Source organism: Podarcis muralis, chromosome 4 (genome assembly GCF_964188315.1).
Source record: "Podarcis muralis chromosome 4, rPodMur119.hap1.1, whole genome shotgun sequence".
NCBI lineage: Eukaryota > Metazoa > Chordata > Lepidosauria > Squamata > Lacertidae > Podarcis > Podarcis muralis.
Window position 1 is genome coordinate 26441102 of NC_135658.1, and position 12876 is coordinate 26453977.

General features: G+C 43.4%; 1 protein-coding gene across 8 annotated transcripts in view; it reads right to left on the minus strand.

The window, feature by feature from the left end:
• The window catches only part of ATP8A2 (ATPase phospholipid transporting 8A2), a 330202-nt gene that overhangs the window by 248177 nt on the left and 69149 nt on the right, over window positions 1-12876 (minus strand). For 7 of the 8 annotated variants that reach the window (XM_077927099.1, XM_077927095.1, XM_077927098.1 and 4 more), the window contains exons 7-13: window positions 12703-12776; window positions 11473-11542; window positions 10304-10431; window positions 9576-9687; window positions 7673-7838; window positions 1337-1464; window positions 491-568 (exon numbers count right to left, since the gene is read on the minus strand). In XM_077927099.1, coding sequence (XP_077783225.1) covers window positions 491-568; window positions 1337-1464; window positions 7673-7838; window positions 9576-9687; window positions 10304-10431; window positions 11473-11542; window positions 12703-12776 — 756 coding nt within the window. The remainder of the gene's footprint in view (window positions 1-490; window positions 569-1336; window positions 1465-7672; window positions 7839-9575; window positions 9688-10303; window positions 10432-11472; window positions 11543-12702; window positions 12777-12876) is intronic. The other variant, XM_077927100.1, reaches the window with a different exon arrangement.

A 12876-nucleotide genomic window follows, 5' to 3' on the forward strand; every position in this document is an offset into this window, starting at 1 on the left:
TTTGTCCAGGGACCTCTGGGAACTGTCCCCAGGAAACGGGGACGTCTGGTAACCCTAAAATAAGGGCATCTAATCCCAATGGCTATATTCTACATCATTTGGAAGAACGGCAGTATAAAAAAAGGAATAATAATGCAAATGTATTACTTCTGTCACCTGAACTTAAAAGAATCACCACTGCAGGAAATAATAAGTTACAGAGTTGTTCAAAGGGGCACAGAAAGGGTCATTCGTGCCACTAAGGATTTACTAGGTGCTACAATGGATATGACACAAACACAGTCCCCAGCAAGACAGTGTTCACTGTAATTCACAATGCTTTTTAGAAGGCTTGCCTACATTCGCTGAGGAAGGGATCTAGCAGTTTATCACTGTGAATTCTCAATCCTTGTTCATAGATTGCAAGCATGGAACGAAAAGTACTGCACAAGTCTAATAGTTGGTTTTTCACATCGTTCTCTGCCATCATACCACATTCTATCGCTCTTACCTGGCCGAGTTCCTCATTAAGGTTTGAAGTCCTGGCCATTGCAGGTGTATCTGTTTCATGATAATACATATCTATGTCCTGAAAGCAAGGAGAAGTGAGGATGCTTAAAGTGCAAGCCTATAGATGCCTACACAGAAGTAAGTTCCAGTGAGTTCAAAGGGGCCTACTTCCAACTGAGTGGGTAGAGGATTGCAGCCTCAATCAACATTTGAATCTAAAGTGTTCTTCATGAAGTATATTCTATTTTTATCTGCTTCGCCAATGTTTTATGCTGAGGTTTCATTGCTGTTCTGCTCTATTTTACTAACAGTCTCATACCCACCATTACTCAGGAATGCTAAGAATCCAAAAATCCAGTGCAGTTTTGAAATCTGTGGTTAAAAGCTGTGCCGCTTTTAAAGGTTCAGTCTACCTTTATTCAAAATAGAATCTAATTGAATCCAAAAATACATACAAAATCTGTTCATTGGTCTAAGGAACCACCATGCAAAATATGGGTTACATACAAAATACAGTCAAGGATGATGTCATCAATGGGTGATTTCTGCATATTAAAATCTCCTGTGATAAATTGTGAACAGCAGGAGAGACAGAGGGGTCCCTGAGTTTAATAAATTTGTTTTTCTTTTGCATATGGAAAGTTTTCCTGGCAATTGAAAAAGCGATGTTTTCTTTTGCATAGTGAAAGTTTTGAAAGTCTTCCATGCAGCCCGCTACCAACCAGGTTCTAGCTGTGGCTAGAAAAGAGATGAAGGTTCATGCATGGCTTTGCTTAAATAAATGTCACTCTTATTTATTCAGCATTTGCTTGATTTGCTTCCCTGCTTTTACATTCCAAGTACTTACCCAGTTTATAAAAAGAGCCTGAGTAAACTTCACGACTTCCAGAGTCACCAACAGACTGATGGGAATGAGGTTGTTGTACAAGATTATGAAGGTGAGCAGGTTGTATCCAAAATTGCCTGGGATTGTTTCTGCAAGCCAACATGGAGAGGAGAGAGAGAGAGAGAGAGAGAGAGAGAGAGAGAGAGAGAGAGAGTCACTAGGGAGGAAGGCATTGGTACATGTGTGGGGTTGTGTGTGTGTCTGTATGTTTTAACACCTTTATTGTGCAAATTGCAGTACAATAACAAAACAAACTGCTACCAATTTCTCATGTGCCACTGTTGCAGTATTTGGCTGGAAAGAAGTGATAAGCATTAAAATCAACAACAAAGCCCCTCCAAAACCCAATGTGAGTTGCTGGAAGTTGTGAACTCTCAAGAGATGTTATTTGCGAAAGTTAGGAATGGAAACCACACTGCGTCAAATTGATTAGATGTAGTTTGGCCCCTCACTTTCCACATATCATGCGGTAATCTTTCCATGAGAGCGAGACACAACACTTCCAGGCTCCAATTATTGCTGACCAATCTTAGCCTCAGGGAGGGAAGTTCTCTGAAACTAACTCACCACTGGTAACTTACTCCAACAAAATTAAGTCATAGTAAGTTCCTCAAAAAGTGAGGTGTGCATTTTTCAATAAATGAAAATAAATAATCAAGTTTTGCTTTAAGGCAGGGGTAGAACTTTTGGGGCCTGTGGGAGAATTTCCAAACTGGAGAAACAGTCTTGGGTTCCAAACACAAACACTGCAGTCAAGTACACACCACAACCTATTCCATTGGCTACGAGACAGTGTTTATTTCAGTGGAGCGTGGGAACCCTGCGGGTGGCACAGAAACCTTCTGTGGGTGCATTGTGAAACCCTTGCTTTAAGACAATCTGTAGTGCCCCAGTAGTAGTGTTGATACAGAATCCTGTCACAGCAAAGTGTGACTCAAACTAGGCTTTTGCCTCAAATCTCATAATTTCAGAATACTGGGTTTCTGAGTATCAAAGTGCTTTGAAGCCACCATGTTTATAATCCACATATAGTGAAATAGAAGCACATATCAACATGAGATTTCTAGACAAGAAAAAAGTTGGAGAAAAGGTCCAGAAGGCTGATATAAACGCTCCTGTTAAATGGAATTTATGTTCTGATTTACAGTTCCCAATAGAGTCAAAGGTTCTTAAGACGGTCAAAGAGAATTCCTAAATGCAAACACCTCTGAACTTTAGATTGTAAGAAATTCAGCTTCTGTAAATCACTGGAGGGAAGCAAAGGTTAGGATAACTTGAGCGAAGCGGCCTTTTCTTACATTGTATGCATGGACCAGGTGTTCATTTTAAGAGGCTTGTTTTACCATCAACTCTTGAAAAAGGTCTCTTCCCCCACCTCCAGCTCCGATAATATAAAAAGAACATGACAGAGGCTGCTTGCATTGTCCTGGAGTTAATAATATGAGCTAACAATGCCCTCTGAAGGTTTTCTTTTTTTTACATGCTGTAACCTCAGATCCTGAGATAACAAACCTCCCTCTGCTGCCAAGTAATTGTTCTTTACAGCCATGACAAACTTCACAACAACTGCACAAAACAGCCAGCTAACTCATGATGACGGCTAAGAAAGGAAAAATGCCTCTGGCAGCTTGCTTCTGACTCAGATTGATCCTTGCACATGTTGACAAAATACAAGGAGGCAGACACCTTTTAAAGCTCTGTGCAAACCCGTCCCAAAACACAGCCCCGCTTTCCACAAATGCATCTCAGAAGAGAACAGCAGCTACACATTGACAACCTGTACCGCAAGGCAATAACAGGGTGCAACTGTACCTTAACCCAAGTAAATTCATGCTTCTATTTCCACACGCGTGTTACATGGTTAACAGCAACACAGGAGAATATGAGGATGTGCAATGGATAAACTGGCATGGGAAGGAGGGGGAGCTTAACTCTTCCTTCATATTACAGATAGGTAGCTGTGTTAGTCTGCCATAGTCAAAACAAAAAAAATTCCTTCCAGTAGCACCTTAAAGACCAACTAAGTTAGTTCTTGGTATGAGCTTTCGTGTGCATGCACGCTTCTTCAGATACACTGAAACAGAAGTTGCCAGATCCTTCTATATAGTGAGAAGGTGGGGAGGGGTATTACTCAGAAGGGTGGTGGGAATGGGTGATTGGCAGATAGCTGTGATGAGCCTGTTGACGACTCTTAACGACTACAATAGGTCTTACAGGAAAAAGCAAGGGGTGAGAAGGTGAAAAATGGCTTTGTCATGTATAATGAGATAAGAATCCAATGTCTTTGTTCAGACCAGGTCTCTCCATGGTTTTAAGTTTGGTAATAAGTTGCAACTCAGCAGCTTCTCTTTCCAGTCTATTTCTGAAATTCCTTTGTAGTAAAACAGCTACTTTGAGATCTTGTATAGAATGTCCTGGGAGATTGAAGTGTTCTCCTGGTTTCTCTGTCTTGTGATTCTTGATGTCAGATTTATGTCCGTTTATTCTTTGGCGTAAGGTTTGGCCTGTTTGTCCAATATAGAGAGCTGAAGGACACTGTTGGCATTTGATGGCATACACAATGTTAGACGATGAGCAATTAAATAGTCCCGAGATGGTATGTGTGATGTTGTTGGGGCCAGTAATGGTGTTGTCCGGGTGTATGTGGCAGCAAAGTTGGCATCTGGGTTTATTGCAGGCTCTGGTGCCAGTGTCCGTGTTAAGTCTGGTTGTAGTATTATTGTGGGTTAGGAGTTGTTTAAGATTGGGTGGCTGTCTGTAGACAATGAAAGGTCTTCCTCCCAGAGCTTGAGAAAGAGAACTGTCATTGTCCAGGAGAGGTTGTAGATCTCTGATAATGCGTTGTACTGTTTTAACTTAGGAGCTGTATGTGATGACTAGAGGTGTTCTGTTATTTTCTTTTTTGGGTCTGTCTTGCAGCAAGTTCTCTCTGGGTATCAGTCTGGCTCTGTTGGCACCCCTTGCTTTTTCCTGTAAGACCTATTGCAGTCGTTAAGAGTCGTCAACAGGCTCATCACAGCTATCTGCCAATCACCCATTCCCACCACCCTTCTGAGTAATACCCCTCCCCACCTTCGCACTATATAGAAGGATCTGGCAACTTCTGTTTCAGTGTATCTGAAGAAGTGTGCATGCAAACGAAAGCTCATACCAAGAACTAACTTAGTTGGTCTTTAAGGTGCTACTGGAAGGAATTTTTTTTTTCTTCCTTCATAGGAACATTAAAGGTAAAGGGACCCCTGACCATTAGGTCCAGTCGTGGCCTACTCTGGGGTTGCGGCGCTCATCTCGCTTTATTGGCCGAGTACAGCTTCCGAGGCATGTGGCCAGCATGACTAAGCCACTTCTGGTGAACCAGAGCAGCGCACGGAAACTCCATTTACCTTCCCGCCGGAGTGGTACCTATTTATCTACTTGCACTTTGACGTGCTTTCGAAATGCTAGGTGGGCAGGAGCAGGGACTGAGCAACGGGAGCTCACCCCATCGCGGGGATTCGAACAGCTGACCTTCTGATCGACAAGTCCTAGGCTCTGTGGTTTAACCCACAGCCACCCGTGTCCCCATAGGAACATTGGAAACTGCCTAATACTGAGTCAGACCACTGGTCCATCTAGCTCAGTAATGTCTAAACTGGCTGGCAGCAGACCTCCTGGGTTTCAGACAGGATTCTCTCCCAGTCATACCTGGAGGTGCTGTGGATTGAACCTGGGACCTCCTGAGGCAAAACAGATGTTCTACCACTGAGCTGTGGCCCTTCCCTTAGCAATTCTCCTCATTTTCACTCAGAAGGCTTATTTCCAGGGGCTGGGGGGAAAGCAAAGGAGCATGGCGTTGTAGGATAAATAAGCCTGAAGGCGAAAAATACCTTTCCTACACCTGCAAACGCTGCCTCTGCATTATCATCCCATGGCAAATATCATCCCATGGCAAATAGTGGGAACTCATCCTTCCACCCTTCATCACTGCCTCTTCTACACATCTAATAAAGGTAAAGGTAAAGGGACCCCTGAGCATTAGGTCCAGTTGTGGCCGACTCTGGGGTTGCTCATCTCGCTTTATTGGCCGAGGGAGCCGGTGTACAGCTTCTGGGTCATGTGGCCAGCATGACTAAGCCACTTCTGGTGAACCAGAGCAGCACACGGAAACGCCGTTTACCTTTCCGCCGGAGCAGTACCTATTTATCTACTTGCACCTTGACATGCTTTCAAACTGCTAGGTTGGCAGGACCAGAGACTGAGCAACGGGAGCTCACTCCGTCGCGTGGATTCGAACCGCCGACCTTCTGATTGGCAAGTCCTAGGCTCTGTGGTTTAACCCACAGCGCCACCCGTGTCCCTAATCTAATCTAATATCTAATCACATCTAATGTAAGAGCACAAATTGCGCCTGCTGGATCAGCTCAATGGCCCATCTGGTCCAGCATCCTGTCCTCACAGTGGCCAATCAGACGCCACATCCTGCACTTAAGGATCCTGTGCAGAGGAAATGTACCATCCTGCTTACCCTTCTCCTTCCACCACTTGTCTTGTTCTAATTCTCGCAGATCTTTTTTTAAAGGGCAGAGGGGTGGAGCGAGCAGCCAGGCGCCATTAGGATGGAAAGAGCCTTCTGCAAAGAAGTCACGCCATCAAAGCCAGCCCAACAAGGAATGCCTGCAGAGCCCTACAAGTCATTGGTGAGAGCTGTTGCCCTCCTCCAAGGAGATCAAAGAGCTTTCTCTCGGCACAGCCACCCAAAGGGCAAAACATCAGAAACAACAGATGACAGCTGAGAAAAGCAGCTCAGAATGACAATCGCCACCAGTAACGGCATTGCTCACAGTATTTAAAAGGCATGCATTTATTGCTATGGTGTGGTGGTTTTTGTTTTGTTTTGTTTTGGTAAGCATCTGCAGCATGAGATAGCAGCTGGAATGCATTTTAAGAACCCGCGACCCACTTTGAATCGCAATCAGTAAGGTCCACAAACCGCTGGTGTGCACACATTTGCACTTAAGCCTCCTGAATGCCACTGCAGTGGAGTGGAGGGGAACTGGCAATATCCCAGTAAAGAAGTGCACCTTTAGGGAAGGTTCCACACTTCATCAAGAGCAGCTGTAATACTGACATCATGGCATCACCACAACTCTCTTTCTTGAACCCATGCAATGAACAAGCTTCTAGTTCTAAGGATCTTGTGATCTGGGTGCCAAATGGCTGCAAACCAGGATTTCAAGAGAGCCAAACAACTGAAAAATCTAAAAGATTTAAACCTCTCCTTATACTATAAAAAACTGTGGGCTTTAGCTATAGCAGACAAGAGAATGCATAAACTACGAAGACACTGGGGTCTTCTGCAAAGTTACCAGGAATGCATCCGAGGCTAAAAGAGACACCCTTCTTATGATTTCAGTTTTACTCCAGTGAATTTCACAATAATCCTTTCACTGACGTTTCCTTCTCTCCTCCATCTTCACCTGTTGAAACCTGGAACAGTGCCCTATGCTGGCCCCAATTTCTGGATCACTGGCATTGAAACACAAATGCCTTCCTTTCCCTCCCCCTTTTCTGTCCTGCAACATCTATTGTCTTCTCAGCCTTTTGTACGTCGGTTCCAACTAAACCTGCTAAAAGGAGGTAAACAGGACCAGGAGGAAGCAAAACACAACCCTACCCTTGTATACATAACACTGCAAAATGATCTCCGTAAGCAGCTGAGACAATAAGGGCAGGTGTTTTTCCTTGGCACCAATGCACAGCTGCTTCTTTCAGGCTGAAAGACCAAGGGAAATGCCTGGGAGGGCAAATGAGCACAATATGGGAGTCCGTAGACAGAACATATTTAATTGTTAAACTGTACAGAAGTTAAGGTGAGTATCTTAGCTTACCAGTGCATGGCCAGATCCGAACCATACATTTAAAGACTGTGGTGCCACTTGAAACAGTCACGGCTCCCCCCCAAAGAATCCTGGGAAGTGTAGTTTGTTAAGGGTGCCAATCATTGTTAAGAGACCCCTATTCCTCTCAAAGCTACAACTCGCAGAGTTTCCTGGGGAAAGGGACTGGCTGTTAAACCACTCTGGGGATTGTAGCTCTGTGAGGGGAATAGGGGTTTTCTAACAACACCCAGCACCCTAAATAAACTACAGTTCCCATGATACTTTGGGGGAAGCCATAGCTGTTTAAATCGGCATCATGGTGCTTCAAATGTGTGGTGCAGATGTGGTCTTACTCGTTCTCTTAAAGCGACAGTGTTTTTGATTCTGGAATAAGAGGATCACACATAGAGAGACAAACACAGATGCTGATCTTGCTTACTGTTTGAGCCAAAGTACCAAATGACTTCTCCATGTGTTCTGTTCCATAGTAAGGCACCCACAGAACTCACTAGAGCCATAACGAGCAGGATGCAAAACAAAATGAGAATCTGCATATTGGTCACTTTCTCCACATTCGATCTCTTCAAGGGAGCTTTGGTTGAATTCTGGAAAGGAACAGGCAGAGAAGCTGAATCAATTCACCGAGCTCATCATATAAGAGCCAGAGGAACATCTGAAGGAGCGTCTCCACCCCCATCGTTCTACCCGGACACTGAGGTCCAGCACCGAGGGCCTTCTGGTGGTTCCCTCACTGCGAGAAGCCAGGTTACAGGGAACCAGGCAGAGGGCCTTCTCGGTAGTGGCGCCTTCCCTGTGGAACGCCCTCCCATCAGATGTCAAAGAGAAGAACAACTACCAGACTTTCAGAAGACATCTGAAGGCAGCCCTGTTTAGGGAAGCTTTTAATGTTTGATGCATTACTGTATTTTAATATTTTGTTGGAAGCCGCCCAGAGTGGCTGGGGAAGCCCAGCCAGATGGGCGGGGTATAAATTATTATTATTATTATTATTATTATTATTATTATTATTATTATTATACCATCTAGCCCCATACTGCCTGCACTGCTTCACCAGGATTTCAGGCAGGAACTTTCCCCAGAAATACAAGGAGATGCTGGAGACTGTACCTAGAAGCCCCTCTCCTGCAAAGTGCAATGATCAGTTGGGTATAGAATGGACGAGACTATTATTTAGTCCCAGGTTATACAGGGCTTAGTACACCAGAGCCTTGAACTTATCCTGACATCTGATTTGCAGCAAGTGTAATTCTTTCAGCAGCAGCGTAACAGGATGGCAGTGGTCATCTTTCCTTGGTGGCCATTCCTTAGCTGAAATTCCTGAAATGCAGGGGGTTGGACTAAATGACCCTTGGGTCCCCTTACAACACTACAGTTCTATGATTTTAGTCTTCCCCAGAATCAACAAACATTCTCACTTCTTCCTTCCCTTGGGCAGTTAGGTCTTAACTCGCCCCTAGGGAAAGCGAGGTGAGGCTACCGTTGGGAAACAAATCTTTGCAAGCTTCATTCAAGTGGTCCATGTTAAATATCCATCTGTATTTTAATTGTATTTGTATTGCTCTTTTCACTGCTTATATTGGATCTTATTGTATTACGATTCATATTCCACAGAATTCAAATTGCAAGTGCAATAAAATACAATATATAAGAAATAAAAGAAGCGGTGAAAATACAATTAAAAATTAGCACAGCACATTACAACTGCTAAGCAGAAGGGGAAAAAAATTAACCTCAGCAACTTTCAAGTGGCCTATGTGGGGCAGGAAGTTTGGGAACCACTGTGCTAGAGGAGTGGTGTTTATCCTCCCTAGAAGTCTCCCACTTTGAAAGAATTCAACCCTTTAGTGTGGCAGCACTTGCACTTTCGAACTCCCTGCCTACTGATGTCAAACAGGTGCCTTCACTGTATTCTTTTTTGGCTCCTGCTAAAAACATCTCTGTTTAGGCAACCCTACCTAGATATTTAGAAAGTTGATAGGAGCTTTAATCTGTTTTTAAGCTTATTGCTATTTTAACTTTTTGAAAGTCTTAAATTAATGTTGTTAATTCTTCTTGTAGATAAATTCACTGTTTTATCTTTTGGTAAACCACTTTAAAAAACAACAACAATCCAGTATAAACTAGATAGATAGATAGACAGACAGACAGACAGACAGACAAACAGATAGATAGATGATAGATAGATAGAGATAGAGATAGAGATAGAGAGAGAGAGAGAGAGAGAGAGAGAGAGAGAGATGATAGATAGATAGATATAAAAGAAATAAGCAGAGGTGAAAAACTGGCAAAGCTACTCTTTGGTAATGGAAAGCCAACTTTACCTGCATAAGTTTCGTATCGTGTCCTGTGTAGACAACAATTCCTAAAACCCACTGAGTGTTCCTTATCTGTGCACCTCTTAGTAAAATCTGGTCAGGTCCAATCGGAACTGGACTGAGGATAAAGAAGGAGAAAAAGGTTGGAGGTAGAAACAACAACATGGTCCAAAAAACAAGATGCACCACAAAGATGTTATTAAAATTTAAAATAAATTTTAAATGCGAATTTTGCATTGCAGTTACCCAACCAAGTAATGTGTACAAAGATGTGTGTACTAGGTAAAGTATGCAAAAAATGTGTTTTCTTAAGGGATTTTTTTTCAATAGAAGAACGTATTAGGCTAATTTTCATGCAAATATGTGTGTAATTAAAGAAACCTGCATTAAAATTCTGGTGGGTTTTCATGAGGACATTTTAAAAAAATCAAATTAATGTGGAAATATGGAGAACAGAATTTCATATTGGAAAAACAAGAAAATGAGAGAAAACAAAACGGATAGGTTCATCCATCCCTACCAGAGGGAAACCTGGGCAACGACCCACAATTCCCTGTGATCCTATTCCCTCATGCATACAGAGCCAACCCCTCTTCCCAGCTCCCTTCAAGTGTGCATAGCCACGCACGGGGGAGAAAAGACCTCCAGTATACTAGAGTAAAGCTTAGGCACATGGGGTGTGTGGGGGATGTGCATTAAACATGGCAATAGTTATTCTTTTATCCAAGGAATACCTTTGGCCATCTAAACGCAGGTTTCCAGTGAAGTCGTACAAGTGACGGTTGGGCCCTTCGCACTCTATCTTCCCAGATGTTTTCATCACTTCTTCTTTTGACTGGAGGCAAGCAGTCTGGGTCAAACCCTGCAAGGGACCAGTCCACAGGCACAGTCATCAACTAAACTCTTCTCTTCTCGTGAATTAGCGCAGGACTACATTGCATGGTGCCCCTCCAGAAACTGTTGGGACTTCAACACTCCCACGAGCCCCAACTGCTGGCCACGTTGATGGGAACTGAGCAACATCTGGGGGCAGCACATTAGCTACCCCGGGTTCAGGGTCTATCATGTAAAGCTGCCTGCTTTACACTGCATTAAGACTCTCCTGGTTCTACTAGAAGTATCCTTCCCATTGTGCCAAGCTGTGGCAAATGCGGGTGCTGCCGGGATGCATCTCAGACAACATCTTTCTCATTTAAATAATAAAAAAGGACTAAACCGTCTGCTGTCTCATCTTAAATAAATATTCCCTGCCCCAATTGATTTTTGACAACCCGCTTGAATGTTGCTGGGGATGACATTTTCTCCACTACCGAAGGAGAGGCACATTCTAGGCCATCGTTTTGGAGGAGTCATGAGACAGTATTAAAGCATGCAGATGGTCCTGCTGTTTCTCTCCAGCTAAAAGGATGAGGTAGCAGATGACAACAGCTCTGCCTGGAAAGCCACTGCCGATCACTGTGGACCAAAGAAAGGACCTGTGGCCCTCTAGCCATTGTCTGTCTCCATCTCCCATCACCCTCAAAAAGCATGGTCCATGGTCAAGGATGATGAGAGCTGTAGTGGAATGGCATCTGGAGGGCCAAAGATTCCCCCAGTCCTGATGTATACAATACTGGACAAGACAGATCACATCTGACTTGGTATCAAGCAACTTCACCTAAGCCTGTGACTACAACCCTGGAGAAGAAGTCTCCCAAGAATGCCTTCCCATACCCCTCTCATAGGTGCTGTGGTTATGCTAAGTTGAGCAATGAGTACATATTTACACGGCTGCTATAATGAACAGCCAATATTCAGACATGCTGTAGCAAACCTCTTATTCCAACTAATATTTCTGCTATTCCTAGTTATCATTTCCTCGACTTTTCAAAAAAATCAAAAGATTTGTGTTGGGTTTTTTTACCTGCCGTATTTTAAGGTTAGTCTCCCCATCGAGATTAGATGTTTCAATATAGCACATCGCCTGAGGTTCACTGTAAAAGTACAGCAACATGTTATATAGCATACACACCATGCTTAAGAAGCAACCTCTAAAAAGAAAGGTGCCTGCAAAATAAGTAAGAAAGTACACTCACTGGCTCAACACACAATAATTCAAGCAGTGATTTCCCCCAAAACTGTTAACTGAATTTGTGGCGTTTTGTTTAAAAAAAAAGAAACTCTACCATAAGGATTTTATTTATTTTTTAGTATGCAAACAGCGCAAAAAAAATAATGCAATGCAGGCTTTATACAAAATCAGGAAACACAGCACCTTCAGAACATGCAGACTCTGGTGAACTGAGGCCTATTTAAATAAATGAATAAATAAATCCTATGCACCACGGGAAAAACTGATGTTAACAAAAGAAATCCTTTGCAGAAATGTCCAGCACAAATAGCATTAAGGTACATTGGCCAGACTCTGCCATAACGCAACATCAATTTATGTAGTAGTGTAGCAGAACCCACTTCCAGCACAACACTGTTCTAGTAATATCTGTATGGAGAAACCACAGAAGCAAAACAAATTATGTGGTTCATTCCCCTGCAGTGCAATCCGCCTTGAGGACAAACGGAGGCAATGAGATGGAACCGTGTCATCCTCTCAGCCCATCTGGTTTCTCCATTCAGACATTACTTGTAATAGTAAGGGCACAAGGAATTGAGCCTCGTGTATCTGTGCCAATATGTAAAAGAAGAAAGTATCTTTCACGGAACACGGGAAACTGGCTGCTTGCTCTTTACCTAACGGGAGAGGGTTAATAGGAGAGCATGCAATTCTGCAGAATATTAAACTTCAAAACTATGGTTTGATGTGCTCTCTTGTTCCAAAGTTAGTAACCATAGGTTTTCCCAGTGAACAGGAAACTGTGGTTAGTTAGAGGCTTCCTGGTTGAATTGCAGCTCTCACACAGAGGAAGGAATAAGGGGGTTTGTGTATTCGCACGTCAGCTTAATAGGACTGCCCAAATGCAGCCCGTGTGCTGCTCTAGTGCACATTCAGATGCTGCCCCTGTGAGCTGAAGGCGCCTGCATGTAACCAATTCAGGGAAGGGAGAAAGGAAGGCAGTCCCATATTATCTGAAGCTTGTTTCTTCAAAAACCTCAGTTTAGCAGAAGCATCATTTCACAGCCACTCAGCATATCTGACCTGGTAGATAAAATGATCATGTCTGCTGGGAGGTGCTGCCCATTGGTGACCTTCACAAAGTCTCCCACTGCCACCTGTTGAGCCAGGGGCAGGAGTGCAGCAGCATGAAAAGAGAGAAAACGAACAGAGAGAAAGACAAGAGTCCATCCATACTGTTAGTTAGTCAATCCTCCA